The 24,986-nt window shown below is 35.9% G+C and overlaps 1 protein-coding gene across 1 annotated transcript in view; it reads left to right on the top strand.

Moving 5' to 3' along the window:
• Window positions 1–24,986, top strand: part of KCNH5 (potassium voltage-gated channel subfamily H member 5) — a 291,655-nt gene that overhangs the window by 41,932 nt on the left and 224,737 nt on the right. Inside the window, exons 4-6 of the mRNA XM_090272071.1 lie at window positions 2,729–2,857; window positions 15,038–15,153; window positions 18,568–18,960. Of these exons, the coding sequence (XP_090128197.1) occupies window positions 2,729–2,857; window positions 15,038–15,153; window positions 18,568–18,960 (638 nt within the window). The remainder of the gene's footprint in view (window positions 1–2,728; window positions 2,858–15,037; window positions 15,154–18,567; window positions 18,961–24,986) is intronic.

Below are 24,986 nucleotides of genomic sequence, written 5' to 3'. Positions count from 1 at the left end.
CTTTTCAGATAAGTATGTACATGTGTTTAGATGTCTGCTTAGGGCTAGTAAAAGATAGAGCCTGTAGTACCAAAGATCAAAACTCCTCTGTCTTTTCTGTGTAGTATCTACATTGAGTTTTTTCCCTTTAATATGAAGGAAAGATATTACCCATGTATTACAATGGAGTTTTACTATACTTAAAAGAAGCTTTAAAAAAAAGTGTAAGTCATTACCTGAAGGCTTTTCAACATCAACTGAAAAGAGTGTATTCTTGTAACTTTTAAAAATGTTAATAGAAAAATTCATGTGTCTGTAGAAAGCTGTTTGGAAATGCCTGAATGCTACCTCCTCCCAATACTTTCATTAAGTAATTAGGTTAAACAGCATTTTGCAAGTGGGAAGATTGAGGTGTCCTATTTAACAGGTGTCACGACTGACATTTCAGTTTACAGCCTCTATTCTTCAGGCCTATTGCTCTGAATTAGCAGGGGGCTATTTCTGCTGTTGGCAAAGAAACAGCAGCTCTGAGATGATGATTGAATATGACTCTCTGTTTCTACACAAAGGGCAGAACTGTGCTGACTGGGTCCACTCCATATAATGCCAGGGCATTGCCTTGAATTTCCATTAACTACTAGCCTCTCTGCTTAACCCTCCCTGACATCTCATCCCCCTAATCCCCAAATTCAGAATATGGATATTTCACCAGTCATTCAGCAAGCATTTAGCCTACTTGGGGAAGTATGGCCCTGTACTTCAACTCAAAAAAAGTCCACTGTGATATCTGAAAGCAATTTAAAAAAAAGTCCTGACTCTATGCTGCAATTTGAAATGTTCCTGTCTTCATAGGAACATATAAGCTGTTACATCAATTTTTTCTGCTCAGATGTCTAACAGACCTTGGAAAACAACTTATGTTTAATGCTTTTTTCCCTCTGTTATGATGCTGAGGCTTCAAACTTACTATGTTGGAATAGCTGTAGGCCATGTATCTCTGGTGTCTGGGTCTAGTGATTTGTAAAACTGTGCACATCACTCACAGTTCCTAGACACACTGTGTAAAATAAGAAGCAGAAAACAAAGAAAAAGCCTCGCTGGTGTAATTGTTTTTGAGGTCCCTGGGTCATCCTATAATCATTTTGGAAAGGACTATGTCCTTCCATAGGCCTCCTGGGGTTGCAAAGAATCTGGTTGTCAAAACTGAATATTCTTGCCCTTACTGGTATGGCTTAGTGGGTGGGGCATCTTCCCACAAACCGAAAGGTTGTTGGTTTGATTTCAGGTCCAGGCACATGCTTGAGTTGTGACCCAGGTCCCGATTTGGGGGTGTGCAAGGGGCAACTGCTTAATATTTATCTTACCTATTGATGTTTCTCTCCCTGTCTTTCTCCCTCCCTTTCCTTCCCTCTAAAAATAAAGATGTAAAATCTTAAAAAAAAAAGAAAGCAAAAACAGACAAACAAAAAAACTGAATATTCCCATTCAAATCTCTTTAATTCTCTGCTTCTTGAATCCAGTAGATAAGTCACCTCATCTTGTCTAAATGGTCAATTCCCTTTTGTGGTGACATTATTACATGACTTTATTTGGCCACAGTTATGGTGGTGTTTCTTATTTGGTTTTCATTGGTAGCCAATAACAGGCTATCAATTCTCACCTAGAGACTATTTATAGCTGTGAAGTTCACTTCCCAAACCCCAAAGCTGACAAAGGACTTTGTTTTTAAGGTAGAATATTTGGAGAGGCTTTTTTGCACTGTGGCTTGGAGTGAATATGACAGAAAATATGTCTTTTTGAATCTGATGGAACATTCTTTCAGTGTTTTCTCATTTAATGGATAATTACTCCTTTGAAGGCATGTCTCTTGTCCTCAAATATTTATTTGATATAGTGGCAGTTTCTGATTTGTTCAGAACCTAAGTCTTGAATGCTTTGAAATTGTCCTTTGGAGTCTGCAGGAGCCACTGTTTGAGGAAACTGGTGACAGAGCCAGCCTCCTGCATTGAGGGGAGAAGTAGGAAGCTCATAAAACACCTGAGATTCTCAAGCGCTGGGGACATTATTTTCTTTAACATTGTTTTAAAGGCTTCAGGCAGAGAGCTCTGTGTATATCAGGCTTCAAGTGTCTCTGGTGTGGGGGTGCAGTCAAAACTTATAGGTCTGTCTGAGCATTTCAGTTGTTCCTCCCAGAGGAATACCTACCAGAGCATCAGCTATTATGGTTGAAGTCAACTGGAAACACTTCTTTCTTTCTTTTTTTTTTTTTTTTTTTTAACTAGGTAACACTTTAATGTATTTTCTTCAGAAAAAAAACTTACATTCTTTTTTTTTTTTTCGAAACACTTCTCATGGGAACAAGGAGAAGCCTGTAGGAGAGGTTCCACTTGGTGAGACTATCGAAAGGAAGTTGGGAAGAGCAGCCATCTTGCAGGGAGCCAGGCTAAAAGGTGATGCTGATATTACTTCAGCAGTGAGGCTGCCTTTGTGCTCCTGCATTGTCAGATGACACTCTCTGTTTTACTTCCAGATTTTGCTATTGTGATTTGAAATATATGTTTATTATTTTTTTAGCAACTGTAGTTGATACAAAATTAAAGTTTTTTGGATCCTTTTTAGCAATTAAAATACTATTGCTTTGGTGCTAGTTCCTGGCATAGCAGTTGGCAACTGAAGGAAGAGAGAAGGCAGGAGACCAAGCCATTGCTGTGGCTTTGACACACTCTATTGTCCTTCCTTTCTCTTCCAGGAACCCCTGTTTGGTTTTATATGCAAATTGCACCAATAAGAAACGAACATGAAAAGGTGGTCTTGTTCTTATGCACTTTCAAGGATATTACGTTGTTCAAACAGCCAATAGAGGATGATTCAACAAAAGGTAATTTTCAAAAGAATTACTACACTTAAGAACTAGGCTGTCATTTAAATGTATTATTATTATTTTAGTAAAATCCATTGGTTGAACTTGAAAACAGAGTTGTACTATGTGACTCTTATTTTGCTTTACATTCATACTATTCATTGTCCAAATCAGTTTTATTCAGTTGTATTTTTGAATGAAATAAAAAGTTAAAATGATAGTTACTTAAATTATAATAAGTTGAGAAAAGACATAAGAAAGAGATTTTATAGAACATTATTAATTTAGAGTAGTTGTGATGGGAGTTTCAACAACTTCTAACATGGTGAGTTTTAGAAACCAAAAATATAACTTGTGGGATGGCTTGGGTGAAGTCTGGTTGGAACACAGTTCATTAGTCGATTGAATTTTGTTAAATTGATTAAAGTTTAATTAGTTGACTTTTTCAGGTTATCACTCACCTTTTATTTATTTGGCTGTTGTAGATTCTCCTGAGTAGATGTTGCTAGATTGTGTAAAAAACAATTTTGTCATCAAGAGAGTATCTGGAAAATGAAAACATTCTAATTGGAGTCTTATTGACTATAATATTCAGAGAAACTGCTATATAGAATACAGTAGTCAGTGGCATGCACTTTTACTCTCCTGTGATTTCATTTTATTCTCTTCAATTATGTTTAAATTAGAAATTAGTGGCATATAAATGAAGAATTTCAACTAGCCTTAGAAGTTTTTGTGAAATATTATTTTTAATCTGTTAGGAGACTAAAAATTAAGCATCTTCCTTTTTGCATTTGACAAACATTGCCTTTTATTACCTCTTTGAAAACTGGCATTGAAGTTTTAATCTTTCCAACTGTAATCATAATTGTAGAAAAATTGCATTACACTTATTTTCTGAAGATGAAATTAAATATATATTACCAACCTGCTTAATTTCTCATTAGCCTCAAATTGCAAGGGCAATTATACAGTGTGCAAACCATTTAAAGCATGACATAGATCAATTCACTTGTGAATGTTTCTGAAAATGTATTTAGTCATCTCCTTAAAGAATGAATAAAACATTTACTTTTAGACCTGTCTTAGCTGTTTCTCTGCCTTTACTCATATATCCAGTGTCTAGAAAGTTTAGGATAAATTTAAATACTATTTTTAATATTATTTTCTTCTATTTAATGTTTGTTTAAAATTTCAGTTATCTGTCCAATAGTAGCAGAATACATGTTGTTCTCAAGCTTAAATGGAACATTCATTATTAGATAGATCACATTCTGGCTATAAAATACATCTTGACAAATTTAAAAAATAGAAATATTGCAAAGTATGTTCTTAGATGACAATGGAATTAAACTAGAAATCAGTAACAGAAAGGTAGCTAGCTAGGAAAATCCTCAAATGTTTGGATATTAATACATTTCTAAATAGCCCATGGGTCAAAGAAAAAACATTAAGGTAAATTAGAAGAATATTTTGAACTAAGTGAAAATAATAATACAACTTATCAAATATGTGGGGTGCACCAAGAGCAATGCTTAGAGGGACATGTATAGCATTAAATGCATATCTTAGAAAAGAAGATATAAAATTGATAACCTATGCTTCCACCTTAGGAAAGTAATGCAAAGAGGAACAATTTAAGCCAAATAAAGCTGAAGATCAGGAAAATTAGAGCAGAAATCAATGAAATAGAAAACAAATAACCAAACAAAAAATCATTAGAGATCCACTCATTTACTGATAGACACTTAGGCTGTTTCCAGCACTTGGTTATTGTAAATAATGCTGCTATGAACATTGGGGTGCATAGATTCTTTCAAATTGGTGTTTCAGGGTTTTTTTTGTTTTGTTTTGTTTTGTTTTGTTTTGTATAATCCCAGCAGTGGGATCACTGGATCAAAAGGCAGTTCCATTTTTAGTTTTTTGAGGAAATTCCATACTGTTTTCCACCATGGCTATACCAGTCAGCCTTCCCACCAATGGTGCACTAGGGTTCCCTTTTCTCCACATCCTCACCAGCACTTGTTGTTTGTTGATTTGTTAATGATGTCCATTCTGACCATTGTGAGGTGATATCTCATTGTGGTTTTAATTTGTATCTCTCTGATGGCTAGTGATGTTGAACATTCTTTCATATGTCTATTGGCCCTCTGTATGTCCTCCCTGGAGAAGTGTCTGTTTAGTATCTTTGCCCATTTTTTGAATTGTATTGTTTGTCTTCCTGCTGTTCAGCCATATGACTTCTGTGGTACATTTATACAATGGAATACTATGAAGCAGAAAGAAAGAAGGAACTCCTACCCTTCATGACAGCATGGATAAAAATGGAGACTATTATGCTAAGTGAAATAAGCCAGACAGTGAAAGACAAATACCATGTGATCTCACCCATAAGTGGAACCTAATGAACAAAGCAAACAAATAAGCAAAATAGAACCAGAGGCATGGAAATAAGGAACAAACTGACAGTGACCAGAGGTGGGGGGGGGATAACAGGGGAAAGAAGAGGAAGGGTCTAGTCAAAGAACAACTATAAGGGACCCACAGATATGGACAACAGGGTGGGGATTGACTGTGGGAGTGGGGTGGGTGGGGCAGTGGAGAGCAAAAGGGAATAATTGGAACAACTGTAATTGAACAACAATAAAATAAAATAAAATAAAAAAATAATTAGAGAAAATCACTACAAACCAAAGCTGACTCTTTGAAGAAATTATTAAAATTAATAAACTTCTAGCCAGGCTAACCAAGAAGAATGGAGAAGACATAAATTACCAATATCAGAAATTAAAGAAGGGCCATTACAACACATCCCATGGACATGAAAGCATTGTAAAGAAATACTTTGAACAACACTACAACCACTGAAATAATAACTTAATTAAAATTGGCCAATTCCTTGGAGACACAAACTACCAGAACTCATAAGAAATAACCTGAATTGACCTATAGTTATTAAATAAATTGAATTAATACTTAATAAAGTTCCAAAACAAGAAAACACCAGGTTCATATGTTTTCTTTGTCAAATTCACAGTCTCTTCCAGAAAATAGATGGAGCTCTTCTCACTCTCTGAGGCCAGAATTAATCTCTTACCAAACTCAGAAAAATAGAGTACAAGAAAAGAAAATTTCATATCAATATTTCTCATGAACATAGATGCAAAAATCCTCAACAAAATAGAATCCAAGAATGTATTTAAAGAATTACACACAATGACCAAGTGGGATTTACTCCACATATGCAAATTGGCTCAACATTTAAAAATCAATCATGCTTTGACTGGTGTGGCTCAGTGGATTGAGTGCTGGTGTGCAAACCAAAAGGTTGTGGGTTCAATTCCCTGTTAGGGCACATGCCTGGGTTGCAGGCCAGGTCCCCAGTTGGGAGTGTGGGAGAGGTAACCACATTGATGTTTCTCTCCCTCTTTTTCTCCCTCCCTTCCCCTCTCTCCAGAAACAAATAAATAAAATCTTTTAAAAAATAAATAAAAATCAATCATTGTTATTCACTATATCAACAGGCTAAAAAATAAACATAATATGATCATATCAGTTTGCATAAAAAAAAAGCATTTGAGAAACCCAACACCAATTCATGATAAAAACTCTAAGTAGGAATGGAGGGTAATTTCATCAACTTGATAAGGAACATTTATGAAAAACCTATAGCTAACAGCTGATGATATCTATTGTTTTATTAAATTTACAGTAAGTGATTTCATGGCACAACTAATCTTGGCCAAAATGAGTACAGTACTTTCTCACAGTTTTGATCTGCTAATCTTTAATGGTGGTGTCAGTAACTTTGTAGCCTATTTATGGAAAATGATAGTTGGCAGCATTTTACAATGATGTTGGGAAAGGGTGTTAATATTAAGGGTTGACTTTTGTTTTTCAAACTAATACCTCTCCATTTTTCTGCTTTCACCTCCATCTCTGCATCTGCACATCAAATTATGGAGTTCTTTTTTAGGCACAGTCTTGTAAATACATAGTTCATTCTTTGAAAAAAATTTTTTGAATACATTCCAGACAACACAGACCACTTGGTTTTGAACTATGTGCTTGATATTCATGTAAATTAGAATCTATAGGAAATCAGTCCCCACTGTGGAAAGTATTAAACTATCTCTTTCTAGTGCCTGAATTTGTAGAGGAAGAGCTTATTTTGAATAGATTTTTATTTTGAGGCTTTTCCATACCTTTCAAATACACAATAGATTACTGAAATTGCACAAGGTAACTATGAATAGTGTATATGAGATACTTTCTATTATTCATGCAAGCTATAAATTTAATATGAAGAATTTGATAGAGATAAAATATTTATTCCATTAAGTAATCATCTTACTATTGCTATAAAACTAGCATTATACAAAAGCATGTTTTGAAACCTAGGCAAAAAAAAAGGTCCCTTTAAACGTTTTTATAAAGTATATTTTATTGATTATATTGTTACAACAGTTCCAATTTTTTCCCCCTTTGCTCCCCTCCACCCAGCACCACCCTCGCCCAACAATCCACACCCCCAAGTCCATGCCTATGGGTTGTACATACAAGCTCTCCTGCCTCACCCTTTCATATATTTTTCTTCTTTTTAAAAATTAATTAATTAATTAATTAAACAATAAAAAAGAACAATCCCTCCCTCTCAGACTTAAGACCCTTTATAATCTTGTAAAGAACAATGGGCGAAGGTCTTGAGCTCTTCTAGCTGCTTCAAGCTGGACATGGTCATCGTCCTACCTACCCTTGGGTCAGAAATCCCTAATAAGAGTGGGGCTATGGAGGGGAGGGTGCCCTTCCCAGATGGGGAAGGATCGTGCAGACTCCAGGTTGGTTGGCTGTCCCCGGACAATGGCATGCTTGATTTAACAGGCTGGCATCCTTGTTGTATTCTGGAAGCAACAGATTTGGCAACAGAGTTAAAAGACATCATTCAATCCATAACCATTAGATGACAAAAGACAGGTATTAATTTCTCAATGTCCCACATTAGGGAAAAGAAGGGCTTCTTTGGAGGAAGGTGTGCCAGGTACATCTCATCTGTTCAAAATCCTTTTGCCCATTATACTTAGTTTGGGCTGAGGGAAATAGTTTAGGTTTCCCCCCTCTCAGACCTCTGGGCTCTTTCTGTCCAAGCCATTAGGACAGAAAAGAGAAACCAGTTTTACAGTGAAGTCCACAGACCACCCTATACTTCACCAACCCAGCCACTTAGTTCAGCCAAACCATTGAGTCTCAGGAGGCAGCAATGCAGACAGGATTAAGTGAGGCCTATATGTACAGACAATCACACAGGTAATGAGATCATAGGCTTATGCCCTTTGAAAACAGAAAACACATGTTAATTTATGTAACATAACCCACATACAAGTCTCTAAATCTGTAGGACTGTCTTATTGGAAAGACATCCAGTTGCAAGGCATTTGACATTCTTCTTGCCTGTAAATTAAACATCTTTGATAATACCACAGACATAGTTTAACTTTCAAATGAAAACAAATTTTAAATGAAAAGAAACTTTAAAGATGGTTAGCTGCACTACTTTATAGTCTAACTCTGAGCATTGTGATTTTCCTTGAATCACGATTTTTCTCCATAAGATTGTCCTCCTTGTCATTAAAGGGATTGTATTAAGTCCATTTTTAATTTATCCTGTTCATTCACATAAACACAAGAGCAGCAAATGATCACTTATGATCTTTAGTTCTGCTTTGTTTGAACTTACGCAAGGAACGTTTAGGGTGACCTTCAGTCTGCCCTTCAGGGCACATAAGCAGAACCACATACCTGGCATTCCGCCTTGCCTGTACACATCTGTCTTTTCCAAGTCCTTCTGGTTTTCCAATGTACCATGAGGTCCTTTCTAGCCATCTTTCAGAAAAACAACCTTCATTCTTTCCCTGGAAAGATTGCCATGGACTGCACATCCAACCAAGGTACCAGGCCTTTTATCTCGTGGGCTCTTATTACCTTTGAAAGTCAATCCCAGTTCCTCAGAGCTTTTTGGTAACAACCGGAGCCCAAGCATGTCTCCTTTAGGCATGGCATTCCAGTCAAAGTCTTAGTAAACAAAACACCTCTATTAACAACTGGTCTTATTAGTTTTATGCAAAGAAATTTATGTCATTACTTACTTCTTTAGAATGCCAAACTCTGGAGGGATCAGATAGGGAGAAAAATATACAGTGTGAAGGAAAATCCTTGTTCTTCTAATGTTCACTGAACTTGCATTTTCATTCTTTATATTTTCATTTTTTCCCCCACTAAAATTATTTTTTTGTTTGTTTTTCCATTACAATTATCCCACTTTTTTCCCCCTCTTGCTTCTCTGCACCCTGCCCCCTCTTCTCCCACATTCAGTCCCCACCCAGTTGTCCATGTCCATGGGTCATTTATACATGTTCTTTGACTAGACCCTTCCCCTTCTTACCCCCTTCTCTCCCTCCCATCTCCCCTTTTGTTACTGTTAGTTTATTCCTTGTTTACATACCTCTGGTTCAATTTTGCTCATATGTTTGTGTTGTTCATTAGTGTCCTGTAATAGGTGATAGCATAAGGTATTTTTCTTCTGTTGCCTGGCTTATTTTGCTAAGCATAATTCTGTCTAGTTCCATCCATGTTGTTGCTAATGGTAGAAGTTCCTTCTTTCTTTCAGTACTTATTCATTGTCATTTCCCCCCTTTGTACTCATGTTCCTCCCTGTCTATCTCTGTTTCTTCATCTTCTTAAAGCAGGCCCTTTAGCATCTCTTGCAATGCTGGTTTGGTGGAGATGTATTCTTTTAGCTTTCTTTTGTCTTGGAAACTCCTTATTTCACCTTCCATATTGAATGAGAGTCTTGCTGGATAGAGTATTCTTGGTTGTAGGCTTTTGTTTTTCATTCCTTGGAATATTTTTTGCCACTCCCTTCAGGTTTGTAGTGTTTCTACTGAGAAATCTGATGACAGCCTTATTGGAGCTCCCTTGTATGTTATTAGTTGTTTCTCTCTTGCTGCTTTTTGGATTTCCTCTTTGTCTTTGAATGTTGCCATTTTAATTATGATGTGTCTTGAAGTGGGCCTGTTGGGGTTCATCTTCATTGGGACCCTCTGTGCTTCCTGGACTTGCATGGCTCTTTCTCTCCTCATGTCAGGGAAGTTTTCTGTCATTAGTTTTTCAAAAAGGTTTTCTATCCCTTGCTCTTCTTCTCCTTCTGGAATTCCTATGATATGGATATTATTATATTTCATGTTGTCCTGCAGCTGTCTTAGAGCCTCTTCAGTCGTGTTCAGTCTTTTTTCATTTTGTTGCACTGTCTGGGAATTTTTGTCTACATTGTCTTCCAGCTCGCTGATCCGATCTTTTGCTTCCTCTAGCCTGCTTTTAATTTCTTCTATTGTGTTCTTCAATTCAGAGATCGTATTCTTCATTTCCTCCTGGCTCTTATTGATAGTTTTATGTCCTTTTTCATGCTGGTGTAATTCTCAGTAAGTTCCTTGTTGTTTTTCTGGAGTTCCTTGTAGTTTCCCTGGAGTTCTTTGTAGTTTCAGCTGAGCTCATTGAGCTTCTCCATAATCCATGTTTTGAATTCCATATCTGAGAGTTTGCTCCCCTCTATTTCATTTAGCACTCTTTCTGGGGATTCTGCCTTTGCTTTCAATGGAGGGTTGTTTCTCTGTCTCCCATTTTTGTGACTCCTATTGTTTGTTGGTGCTTCTTAGAATGATCTGCACTTCCTGGATCTGCCCCTGGTGGCGTCAGGTTCTGTACCAGTCTGGGCCTAGGCAGCCTGTTGGAGACTTCCAGGGATCTACTGCCTTTGTCTGGCTTCTTTAGTTGTTAATCTATTCAATCTGTGATTAGCCGTCAGGCTTATGGACAGGACCTTGGGTGTGGCAGCTTAATTTCTGTAGGCAGGGTTTTTGCTTCCCCTCAGGCTGACGCCACTTGGAGGGGAGAGAATGGTCTGCCTGCAGTACTGGGGATGAGTCAGCACTGGGACCCGGTTGGCTGCCTTTTCAGTTCTCCCCTCAAAGCCACTGAGCCAAACTCTCTCCAAGCGTCTCTAGTCCTCTCTACCTTCCCTCCGCTTGAGCCCAGGGTAAGTGGGGGCCAAAATATTTTCATATGTGATCCGCTTAAGAGCTATTTTCCTCCCGCTGTTTCTCTCCGGCTAGCAAGAAACCCTGTGGCTTTTTAGTTTTCACAGCTGGACACTATTTTACTTTCCGCTCTGTTGCTATAGGCTGGGAAGCTCAGCCAGGGGTTTAGACCCTGCCCTTCTCAGGGGGAACCCCCATCTGCTGAGCTGTTTCTCAGTCCCTACAGCTTCCACCCGTGTGAGCCCAGCCAGCCGTTCCACTTCTCCACACTCCCTACCAGTCACGTTGTGATGTAGTGGCCTTTTCTGTTTCTCCGTGGTTATAAGACTTCTCTCCAGCTAGTGTTTGGTTGGTTATTCCAGATGATTTCTCCAAAGTTAAGTTGTAAATCCAGACTAGTTCTGGGAGGAGGTTAGTGTAGCTTTCACTTACTCTTCTGCCATCTTGTTTCTTCTCTTTAAACTTTTTAAGTTGCATAAAGGGGACCATGGAGCTTTTGGGAAACAGCAGATGAGATTTTATGATAAGACCTTAATATTAAAATGGATTGGGGCTAGAATATTGAAGTTGGAAACAAGATTTACTTTTAAATCTTGGGTTACTTAACCAGAATTACTCAACAGGAATTTTTTGCATGATTCTTCTAGGAATATTTAATTTTTCTTGTTTATCTATTTTATACATTTTTTAAAACCAAAAGTACAAGTCAAGCATGCAGCATAGGGCAGACACTATTCTACATCCTGAATATAGAGTTCCTTCCCTCACCTCTAATGGTGGTGGTGGTATGGCAAACAAATATGTATAAAGTGAAAGTTTTCTTCTGATTATTTGTATTTTCTCAATAATATAGGAGACATGATTATCAACTGAGAGTCAAGATGGGGAAGGAGGTGAGGAAGTGTTGAAGGTGTGAGGAGAGGTGTAGGTATGAATGGTAATCTATGAGTGTGAAGACTAGAGTGGACAAGGGAAATTCATCAGGTTTGTTGAGTAGCACTAAAGTCTACTTGAGGCCAGTGGTCATGACTTTTACTCGTATCTGTGAGCATGAATGTGTGTTTTGCTCCACTCATATTTAGTCAAAGGTGTACAAAGTATATAAAGAGTTGGATTTGACCAAAGTTAGAATGTGGTTAGGTGAGTAAGATGAAAAGAATCAGGGAGCAAGAAGGTCAAAGAGAAGGATCAGGGAGTTGAGGATGCTTGCAAGAGAGTAGGTTGAGGATGTTTGCAAAATTTTGAAGAAATACTTAGGAAATTAAAGTTCTGCCTAGGACATAGGAAATAGTGTTTTGGGATGCAGAACAGACAAGTGAATTCATACACTGGCAAGCCAGAATATAACTTTTAATCCTAGAACAAAGACATTTTACCTTCTTAATGTGAAAAGGGACCAGTGATTGGAGCAAGAGCCCAAGTCCTTTGAGGATTTGCCAAATTGGTTAGAATTGACATCAGTCTTCTACTTCTGTTGTATTTTTACCAAGAAACTCAGACATATGGTTGAAAGACTTGAGTAAACTGGCTAGTTCTGAATTTTATTTCAAAATGATACCTAGGATAGTAAGAATAAAGTAATAGCAGTCAGCTAATTTGGGTGCAGCTCTCCTTCAAAATAAATTTTATAATCACCAAAACTTCATCCTAGATTGCTTCTTGTCTTTAAAATGAACGGAAATGAATGATGTCAGCAATATCTTTGATTTGTACTATGATGGATTGTTAGCAAAAGCCATTGGAGGGGAAGGAAACAGGTTTTGAAGTCGTTATTATGTGTCAGAAACTTCACAGTCTTTATAACTCATTTCTGTAATTCTGGATATTACTGTTATTGTCTCCATTTTACTGTTGAAGGTCCTGCAATGCAAAGTCAGACTGGTTCCCAATCCCACGTTATCTCTATTGCACTGTGTACCTCATCTATTTCAGTAGAAACTTATTGTTTGGGTTTAATGGTGTTCTCCTTTGTTTCCTATAAATTTTTCACCTTAATGGCACTTTCCATTTCTCCCTGCTCTCTTTTTCTCCTTAAAAAAAAAAAAGAAAAAGAAAAAGAAAAAGAAAAAAAGAAAACACAAGCTGAGAATACTCTGGTTCTGACAGAATTGTACTGTTCTGAACCAACAGAATTTACTGATAATAATGCAAGGGGGCAAAGTGTTTTTGTTATCTTTTGTTCCTGGTATTGAGGTCTTGGAACTATTGCTCAGATTATCAGTCAGTGGAACCCAATACATCTTTTATAATAGTACAAAAGGGACAAATTACAGCCAAGAAATCCGTTCCGTTGATTAGCCATATGTGTTCTAAAAGAGATGGCCCAAATCTCTACCCATTTATACTGTGTAATATTTTCAAACAGATTCCAAAACTGCCAAAACACTTACAGTGTGAAATATTCTGTGCCACATAGTTATGGTATCTTTGTGTCAATAATTGAGACAAAAAATTTCTGTAGGATGAAAATAACAGCAAAAATAGCAACCTGTCCCTTGTGGGAAGCCAATGATTTTCTTTAGAGAGGAAACAACAGATGAAATATGAGTAATTATACCATGTAGTCTCCTTGGCCAAGAGGATAATTGTTTACATAAGCTTTTTTTTGTATGGATTAGGATCTTGTATTGCAGTCTAGTAGATTGATTTAGCTGCCTCTGTGACTTCCTTTTATTTTTAAGATTAAACAGTCCATGACAAAGAGGTTAATTGCAACCCAATAGAGCCAAACTAATGTTTTATTAAGAAGGAGTTGGCATCCTGAGCTTTCAGGAGAACAAATGTTCTCATAATACCATAAACAACTTACAGAGCAAGTATTAGGCTCTTCATATTCATCTGTCTGTTCACATTACCCTGTATCGACTATATCTTAAGTAACATCAGTGAAGTGTGCTGAATAATCAGTCACACAGTTAGGTCTCTGTAAAGGTGAGATCAGTAAGTGTATCACTGGGAGAAGTCAGAACTGCTGATGTGTTTTTTTTCCTGTGACCTAGGAAGTGTGGTTGCTCAACTTTTTCAAAGTTTGTTACACTGGGGGTTGGTAACAGATAAAATGAACTAATTTAACTAATAACATAGTCAGTTCTAGATGTGTTCATGAACACAGAGAGACAGGCCTAAGGAAATTTACTGTGGCATTGTTAGTGACAGTGAAAAGCCTAGAAACCACTTACATGTCCATGAACAGAACATATGCATGATCAGGAAAGAGCAAATGCCTAATTTTCTGAGATGATGAAGGTACAGGCAAGTATCAGTGCCATGTGTGTGGGTGTAGCAGTGCAGGGGACAGAAGGGAACTTGAAGGCTATCATATTTCTTATGGCTTTTGTTTCTTCAGTAACTTATTTGATGATGTAATTTGCTTAAAGTGAGGAGAGGAGGCTGGTATAGTGCTCTCGAGGAAAATGCTGACTGTTTAGGACTGAGGACTACAAGAAAGCCCTAAACCTGGGAAATGGGAGAACACATGACATTTGATGATTTGTAGTCTCCCATGTGTCATTGAACTTATTCCTTCAATATATTCTTATATTTTTCAAAGTGTTTTCTGGATGAACCTTATTATTCACAGGGGATGGAAATAGGGTTGTCTTTTAATCCAATACTCAGATGAACTAAGGGGTGTCTTAGAAATATGAAACTTCAGTAAATATAAGATTGACGTGGAAGTTTCTAAAAATATTCAATGCAATTATAATATTCAGTTGATGTAAGAAAGAGAAGTGATCACGAGGAAATATTTTAGTATGCGTTTGCCAGCATATAGTTACTATCATCTGAAGACAACCTTAATAACTTTTACCCAGAAAAACAGAAGCAATACTATACAATGCAGGGAGAGCACAGAATTTTTTGAACAGCTAACCACTTTGGCTACTTGGACTATATAATAAATATGAACAAAGCACAAGAGTCACACATAAAAATCACTTCTTATTTTATAGACACACTTGATATATATGATGTCTATATAGAAGTAGCATACTTTTGATACTTGTAATTAGTCCAAGATGTTATGCTATTTCAGAGACCATTTGAATATTATAAATAATGTTGGTTATGTGTGAAAAACAGAGACTTTCTTTTCTTTTTTTTTAAGGTTGGACAAAATTTGCCCGATTGACACGGGCTTTGACAAATAGCCGAAGTGTTTTGCAGCAGCTCACACCAATGAATAAAACAGAGGTGGTCCACAAACATTCAAGATTAGCTGAGGTAAGTGTGAGACTAACTTTGCTTTCCATGGTGGTGGTGGTACATTTATCCCCTTCAAATCATTCAATATGGATATGCTTGGCTATTATTTTACAAATAGTTAAATGATAATTTATTTTTTTCTTGTAGAGTTATAGAAATTTCAGATATTTCTTTTTATTCCCTCCTGCTTTTGAAATTGGAAAGTAGTTCATGACATCCCAGGTGATGTTTGTAGAGTGTGAGGTGTTCTTTGAGCAAATGAGATAGGAATCCATGCATTCATCCATTTATGTATGTAGCACACATGTGTTGAGGGTTTGCTCTGTACTTGATACTCTGAGAAAGATGTAGATATGAAATAAACAATGGGCTCTATCATCAGGGAGCTAAAAATATAGCAGAAGAATCTAGTAATAGAATGTGATAAATATTATGACAGGATACAGTGGGAACACATACAGGAGCATTTACACAGACTTGGGGAGAGTTACCTGCGTGAGGTGATACCTGGGCTGAGTGAATCTTGAAGGAAAAGTATAAGAGGCAGGTAAAGAAGGTTATTTATACAAAGAAGACCAGAATATGCAAAGACTCAGAGATGAAATAATATGATGACTTTGACTTTGACTTTAATGTAGGTAATGCCAGGTGTGAAAGCAAAAGTTAAGGTGGTGTATAGTGAAACAGTGGTGGATGGTGTCCCATGTGCCAGGGAAGTGACAGGATCACATTTGTGCTTCTAAAAAACCTCTTAAAAGGATATTAGTACCAATGGTTTCCTTTGTAATCCCATGTTTTTATTGTACTAATTAAAAATTTTCATTATAAGAAAAGGTCCCTAGATTTCCCCAGATTGCAAAAAGAGATCCATGGCACAAAAATGGTTAAGAACCCCTACTTGACCTAGAGGCTCTGTGCTGAATGGTTAGGTGGGGAAACCAATTAAGAGTTTATAATAACCATTCAGCTAGGATGACCATGACTTTAATCAAGGGAACCAGAAGTTGAAGTGGGCAGATTGCAGACCCAGCAAGATCAGAGTCAATATGTTTGTTGATAGATTAGAATTGAATGTGAAATAAGGACATGAGTCAAGGACAACTGTGTGTTTTTAGTGTGGACAACTAGGTAGATAGTACAGGCTGTTGGTTAATAGAATGGAAAATATAAGAGGAAAAAGAGGTTTGGAGGCAATGATAATGAGTTCAGTTTTGGACATACTAAGTTTGAAGTGCATGACAGGAAATCCAAGTGGAGATTTAAGGGTCAGCCCCCGGAGGGATATTTGGGTTTGAGTTGCAGATATTGGTGGCATCTTCAGATATGGCTGTTAAAGCCAAGAACTAGATGATTCTACCCAGAGTCAGTGCATTGAAACCAGAGAGAAAGTAAATGAAGACAGAACTCCGAGGAAGCTCAAAGCTCTGTTGTTCACGTGTCTTCTGTAATCATCATTTGTTTTACTGATATGAAAGATGCAAACAAGCTAATCAAGGTTCCAAAACTATTCTGAGCAGTTAGCATTCACAAAATACAATGAGACAACTGAGGGGGAAAATGAAATTAAATGCATGACTTTGCTCTGCTGGAGAAAGGTGAGTTGAAGCACCCTAGAATAACTTTCTTAACTAGCTGAAGATATTAATTAGGTTTGGAGAGATTTAAGATTTATGTTTCCTGAATTTGAAGGGTTCTACAGTTTTTGCTGGACATAGCTTACAGAATGACTTGTATGGCTTTCTGCTCTAAATAGACCTGTTAGCTTGGGGAGGGAATAATACTTTGATGAGCAGACCCTTTTTCAAAAGCCCATCTAAGACATTAACATAACTAACTATTAACATAATAATAATCACAATATTTTATAAAGATGATACGCAGTTGGCACAGATTTAAAGTAAACAATTAGATTCAACTTTCTTTTAAAATAGTGCTTGTTATTAAATACTACTTGGTTTTGAAGCAACTTTATTTTCTGTCTTAAGTTGTCTGTTTCTAAAAATCAAGTTGAAGTGTAGGCGCTTATTTCTGTGACTGCTGACTTTTATAGCCATGATTCCTTCTAGGTCTTAGCTTTACCCTATTCAGAGCTTTCCTTTTCTTTGTGAACACAATAGGACAATAACAAGAGGAAAGGAACCATAAAGAGAAAGGTTTCTGCCTTAACAGACAAATCACTCATAATTGGATTTTTCCATCTACATCAAGTGGAAAGTTTCTTTTCCCTTGACAGCTCATCATTTTTACTTTAATTTTTGAGGAACTTTTATTCCTGTTTCTTCTCATCTGACTTTTTTGGTTTTGCCTTTTTGAATATTATTAGTTTCTTTATCAGTCACTCCTAATTCACAAACCCTATTCATATACAAAACTACTTTCTGTTAGGTCTTAGGCTAGATTTCAGAGAACATGCAGAAATAACAAGGTTTTTAATACAGTTAGTCAGTATGTGCTCTTAGATCTCCAAAGATGGATGCAGAACAACCACCAAGTTAGCCCAAGTATAACATCTTTCTAATTGTTCTCAGGGTCATATAATTTGCTCAACCTGGGTATTTGGATTTGCTGTTGAATTTCAGACTCCTTTGTTTTTTCCCAAGACATATAAATTTTATCTAAACTCCACTGAGACCCCTAACTTTGGAGCTGATCCCCAATTTCAGAGATCCTGGTCTGTGTGTAGACCATTCACCAGTTTTCCATATGCACTGACATCTTGCTGATTGGCTTCAGCCTCACACTTTCTGACTGGGTAGAGACAAACACACACCGCTGTCCATGGTTCTGACTCCATAGACATCAATATTCTCAGATATTCGGAGAGAAAGATGCCTGTATTGGTACAAAAATACATTAGGAAATGTGATTTCATTCCCCCTCCACGTAAGACTTATTGATTATGAAAGCAAAAATGAAAGTGAAGAGTTGTTACTCACTTGTTTATTAAAGCCCCAGTAAGGGAGCTAAGATTAAAGCAGTGCTATATATGTGAGAAAGATCAAAGCATAAGCATATGTCCCTTTTTTTTGTTGTTATTGTCATTTTTCTTTTCCTTTTCTCCCTCTCCTCCTCCTTCTGTTCTTGTAGCATTTTGGGATCACTTTACATATGAAAGTTACTGTATGAAGAACAGGGTTCTGAATGTTTAAAGAAATAGAAGGTAATGGTTTTACCTTGGACTGCAAATTATAATCACCTGGAAAACTTTTGAAAATATAGGTTCCCTGTGAACCCACTCAGGTTAATTTAATTATTTTCTGGGGTGGGGTCTAGGTATGAGTATACTGTGCTTTAAAAAACTTCTTTAGATGATTCTAGTTTGTAGCCAGGTTTAAGAAATATTGAACTCTGGTTTGACTGCCAGTAAGTTTGAATGCATTACTAACTGTGCAGAGATGTCCACTTCATTTATATTCACTTTCTTTCTTTTAGGTTCTTCAGCTTGGATCAGATATCCTTCCTCAGTATAAGCAAGAAGCGCCAAAGACACCACCACACATTATTTTACACTATTGTGCTTTTAAAACTACTTGGGATTGGGTGATATTAATTCTTACCTTCTACACCGCCATTATGGTTCCTTATAACGTTTCCTTCAAAACAAAGCAGAACAACATAGCCTGGTTGGTGCTGGACAGTGTGGTGGATGTTATTTTTCTGGTTGACATTGTTTTAAATTTTCACACAACTTTTGTGGGACCTGGTGGAGAGGTCATTTCTGACCCCAAGCTGATAAGAATGAACTATCTGAAAACTTGGTTTGTGATAGATCTGTTGTCTTGTTTACCTTACGACATCATCAATGCCTTTGAAAATGTGGATGAGGTAAGTTTCTCCTCCTTTTGTTTGAGCACTGTGTATTATGTTTTGAGAAAATTAAGATAAAAAGAATTTGTAGATAATCCAAACTTTTAGCCACCAATTAATTATTATCTGCTTTTCTCACTTGATTTCTGGTTAAAAATACTGATTACTAGGAAAATGACTGTGGTTGGAGGTTGTGGGTGGAAGAATTGGAGGCTGTGTTTGGAAGAAATGGAACAGAAGGAAAACAGTAACACTGGAGTCAAATAGTTCATAAACTAGATAATTTATTGAAAGATGATTAAATAGATATATTTACTTTGGAAAACTGTAGCATTTTAAAACTCCATGCCTCCATAGAATTTTGCTACCATATATACTTGAGATATATGGTAACAGTGATTGAATTAGCATAAAGATAAGAAAACTTATGAAAAAGCAATTCTTGAATGTTTGCATTTTTGTTTTTTTTTATAGCTTTTGCTTTAAATTTTAAGTAAATTTGTAGTTAGAAATATATTAGGTTTCTTCTGATGTCTGGTCCAATTGAAGATACTGCTAATTCAGTGTTAACTGCACAATAAAAATACTTAAAAGTTGTATAATATCTTAAAAGACAACTTCATCTAGGGCTTTTTAGCCTCTAATTTAGTAGTGGATAATTTCAACTTGCTACACAAAGCTAATAGGATGCAACCAATATCCCAACTAACAATATATAAATGAGCCAATATAGAATATATGTTATTAAAATATTTTCATAATGATAATACTATAAACTTAATTTCCCTAAAGATTCTACTTTGTCCTTGTAGATTGTTGAGATGAAAATTCTCCACTACATTGTTGTTGCTGTTATTGTTATTTTATGTGTGTTGGGAGGTAGATCTAAAGTTTTCTTTAGTGACTTTTTCCCCCATAAAGTTTCTACATTTAATCAACTTTTAATATATTTAAAAATCCTATTTTCCTGAAAGTTGCATGGAGACATTATATTTTGATGTTCTATGTGTAATTGTTACTTTAAAAATTATGGGGGAAAAGAAGGAATCATAGTAATTTGTTTTCTAATTAGAGATTTTACCTACATCAAGCTGTTAAAGGTATATTTATTTATTTCCTATTTACCCTCTGGAAAGAATTGAGAGGAGTTAATTTTGAAAATGCTAATCAAGTGATAATGAGATAATAAGCAGTATTTTTATATTTAATGTGCTAAATGGATTAATATATTAAAATAACTACATAATATTTTAGTTATTTAGAACATAGGCATGAAGATTTCAGTAAGTAATCAAAAGATTGGCTCAATTTATAGGAAATAAAATACATTAAGTATATTTCATAATAATAAAAGCATTTGGTATAATACATAAATGTATCAAAAGATTCTCAGCCTCATTCACATTAAGGAAAATACAAAGTAAAACTACAAACTGCAGTGACTTACTATTTTTGGTTATCACAGTGTTAATATCAAATCTTTGTTAACACACTAGGTTGATGAGTATGGTGGCTAAGGATCTTCCCTTCAGGAAAACCTGCTGCATGTAGCACAGTAAATGTCTTCCTTGTTTGGGGAAATCAATTGTTAGCAGCTCTTTTAAACTCAGCATTCAGTGAGTCATCACACTATCATACTGGTGGCTTGAAATTGCCCATAGTGGAGTACTTACACCCAGAATGCTGCAAATGATATAAATAAAGCCTTTTTAAAAAACTTGCCATAGAACCAGTTGTTATTCATTTACCAACAAACCACTGAATACAGTTGACCAACAGCTGCTACATTGTCTGATCTGCTGTGGTTTATACACTGAATCCATATTTCCCCAAGGCTAAGAATTTCCCCAATGACTAAAAATGGTAATGATATTATAATCCATCTATTCCTGATCAATGAAGAGCTCCCCTATTGAGCAACTTTTGCTCTGGACTCCCCATATATGTGTACTGTGGTCTCAGGCTCTTCCTACCCACCCTCCCTTCCCTCTTTACAGATGTCAGAACTGTATTGTGGTATGAAGGCTCCTTTCTCTTCCCTTTATCCTTCCCAGGCTTTTATCTCAATAAAATTTAAGCATTTAATAAAATTTGTGCATATCCAACCCTGATTGGCATCACTCCTAGGGGGCCTGAACTGATAAAGTGGTAGTGTGGACACTCTCATACATGGCTCAAAGGAGTATAAACTGGTAGAACCTCTATGAAAAATAATGGGCCTTGCATCTAACATTTAAGTCTTTGATCCATTTTGAATTTATTCTTGTGTGTGGTGTAAGAAGGTGGTCTAATTTCATTTTTCTGCACATATCCATCCAATTTTCCCAACACCATTTATTGAAGAAACTATCTTTAATCCATTGTATATGCTTGCTTCTTCTGCCAAGTATTAATTTACTATAAAGTTCTGGGTTTATTGCTGGGCTCTATTCTGTTCCATTGATCAATGTGTCTCTTTTTATGCCAGTGCTATACTGTTTTGATCACTATGGCTTTATAGTATAGTTATTAGGTAGCATGATTCCTCCAACTTTGTTCTTCTTTCCCAGGATCATTGTTGCGATGCAGAGCATTTTGTAATTCCATACAAATTTTTGAAATATTTGCTCTAGTTCTGTGAAATACGTCACTGGAATCTTGATAGGAATTGCATTGAATCTATAGATTGCTTTGGGTAGAATGGACATTTTAATGATGTTAATTCTTCCTACCCATGAACATGATATGTGCCTCCACTTATTTATATATCTACATCTTTCTTCAATGTCTTATAATTTTTTGAGTACAGGTCCTTCACATCCTTGGTTAGGTTTGTTCCTAGGTATTTTATTCTTTTTGTAGCAATTGTGAATGGGATATTTCTCTTAATTTCCCTTTCTGTTAGTTCATTATTGGCATATAAAGATGCAACTGATTTCTGAATATTAATTTTGTATCCTGCTACTATGCTGAATTTATTTATCAGTTCTAGTAGTTTCTTGGTGGAACCTTTGGGATTCTCTCTGTACAGTATCATGTCATTTGCAAATAATGACAGTTTTACCTCTTCCATTCCAATTTAGATGCCATTTATTTCTTCTTGTCTGATTTCTGTGGCTAGGAATTCCAGCACTATGTTGAGTAAGAGAGGTGAAAATGGACATCCTGGTCTTGTTCCCAATCTTAAGGGGGAATGCTTGTAGATTTTGCCCATGATGCTGACAGTGGGCTTGTCATATATGGCGTTTATTATGTTTAGGTATGTTCCCTGTAATCTTACTTTGCTGAGAGTTTTTATCATAGATGGGTGCTAGATTTTATCAAATGTTTTTTCTGCATCTCTTGGTATGCTCATGTAGTTTTTATCCTTCATTTTGTTTATGTTGTGAATCACATTTATTGATTTGTGAACATTGTACCAACCTTGCATTCCCAGAATGAATCCCACGTGATCATGGTGTATGATCTTTTTGATGCATTGCTGTATTCAGTTTGCTAATATTTTGTTGAGGATTTTAGTATCTATGTTCATCAGGGATATTGACCTATAATTTTCTTTCTTCATGTATCTGGTAAGGCAGCAAAATCTTAGACATTACTTGTGGCAATATTTCATTGGATATATCTCCTCAGGCAAGGAAAACAAAAGAAAAAATATACAAATAGGACTGCATTAATCTAAAAACTTTGTGCACAGCAAGGAAAAGCATCAACAAAATAAAAAGTCAACCCATTGAATGGGAGAACATATTTGTTGATACATCTGATAAGGGGTTAATATCCAAAACTTATAAAGAACTTATAAAATTTGACACCAAAGAACAAACAAACAAAAAAACCAAACAACGCAATTAAAAAATGGACAAAGAAAAAAAAAAGACCTAAATAGACACATCTCCAAAGAGGACATATAGATGGCCAATTGACATATGAAAAGATGCTCAATGTCACTAATACTCATAGAAATGCAAATTAAAACTACATTGAATATCTCACATCTATCAATATGGCAATCATCAGTAAATCAACAAACAAGCGCTGGTGATGATGTGGAGAAAGGGGAACTCTTTTGCATTGTTGGTGGGAATGTAGATTGGTGCAGTCACTGTGGAAAGCAGTATGGAGATACTGCAAAAAACTAAAAATGAATCTGCCTTTTGACCCAGCTTTATTTCTACTTCTGGGAATATATCCAAAGGAACCCAAAACAGTAATTCAAAATAATATAAGCAACCCTATGTTCGTTGCAGCATTATTTACAATAACCAAGATATGGAAACAGCCCATGTCCATCAGTAGATGAACAGATAAAACAACTATGGGGCATTTACACAATGAAATACTATGTGGCTGTAAAAGAAGAAAATCTTACCCTTTGCAACAGTATGAATGGACCTGGAGAACATTATGCTAAGTGAAATAAGCCAGTCAGAGAAAGACAAATACCATATGATTTCACTCATGTGTGGAACCTAATGTGAAAACTGAACTAACAAGGAAAATGGGGACAAACTCATAGGTGGAGAGCAGGTGACAGCTGTGGAGGGAGGTCGGGGGTGGAGGGATTGAGAAAAAAGGAAAAAGGACTCATGGACCTGGACAACAGTGTGGTGATGGCTGGAGGAGGAAGATATAAGGGGACTAAATGGTAATGGAAAAAATTCAATAAAGATGAAATCAATAAAAAAATTAAATTAAAAGAAAAAGGATGGGCAATATCTGGTTTTACAAAAGATCAGAAGCCACTTTTGAATTCTTTGGAAGATTCTTTTATTATTTGCTTGCATGTCAAAAAACAATAAAATTATGTATCTGTCTTTTGGTGTTTCAGTTTTAGGCTTGTCTTTGACTTCTCACTATGGAATATGAAGTTTTAATCCCCCCTTTTTAACTTGACCTCACTATATGCATGCGCTATTTTCGTCACCCCATTCTCACAATATATTTATCCTTTTGGTTCAATAAATACTGGTATTTATATCATTATGACTAGAATTATGCTAATTATAGCTGAATTTTAGCTATAATGCTATGATTACCTTCCTATTTCTGTGCTTTCTATTTTTTGAAAGTTGATAACTGTCTGGTTTTATCATTTGCTTAGTTTTATATGCTTATCACTAAGCTTTCTATCAATTGTCTAAATCTCTCCTTGTTACATTAATGAAAGCTATATTATATCAACATCATTTGTTTAAGCAACAAATATATCTTCTTTCTACCCTCTCCTCTGATTGACAGTTTGGCTAGCAATAGTATTCTAGGCAAGAGATAATTTCTCAGAATTTTGAAAGTCATAATGCCACTGCTTTTTACCTTGTAATAATTCTGTTAAGCAACTTGAAGCCATTGTGATTTCTGATCCTTTACATGTGACCTGTTTTCTCTTTCTGAAAGTTTGTTGTATCTTCTCCGTCCCATAGTTTTGAAACTTACTCATGATATGCCATAGCGTGGGTCTGTTTTTATTCGTGCTGTTGGACAATGACTAGGTTGCCTTTTCAATCTGTAAAGAGCATGTGCTGATTTTTTCCCCTATGCTCTTCACCTTCTTCTCTCCCTTTTCTCTGCTTTTTTTTTTCTCTTACCCTTTTTTTTATTTGGATATTGTACGTACTGGACAAGTTCTCTAACTTTTTTCCCCCTTTCCTAATTCCCAGTATTTTATTTTTTTGCTATACTTTTTGGGAGTTATCCTCAATATTACTTTCCTTTTTTGTTCCTAATAATGCTTTTTTTCCCCCTTTGCTTAAGGTCTATTAGCTTGATACTACTAAAGCTAAGTTCAATTTGGTATGTGAGTATATATTTCTATCCTTTAACTTTTTATTATTACAAATTGTTATACTGTAGCTGCATTTATTATTAACAATCTATATTTTGAACATTTCTAACTGTAAGTTTAATCTATGTATATTTATTGAGATTAATTACACCTTGATTTACTTATAGAGCATCCTATTTTCCATTAAAATTTTTTTCTTTGCTTTTCTTTCTTTTTGACTTTAGTTTTCTTCTTTTCTGCTATTTTTGGATTGATTGAGGTTTTCTTTAATCTCCTGGGT

The sequence above is a fragment of the Furipterus horrens genome, unplaced genomic scaffold (assembly GCF_987537825.1).
Source record: "Furipterus horrens unplaced genomic scaffold, mFurHor1.1.pri manual_scaffold_3, whole genome shotgun sequence".
Lineage (NCBI taxonomy): Eukaryota > Metazoa > Chordata > Mammalia > Chiroptera > Furipteridae > Furipterus > Furipterus horrens.
This window is presented reverse-complemented; position numbering and strand designations above follow the sequence as displayed.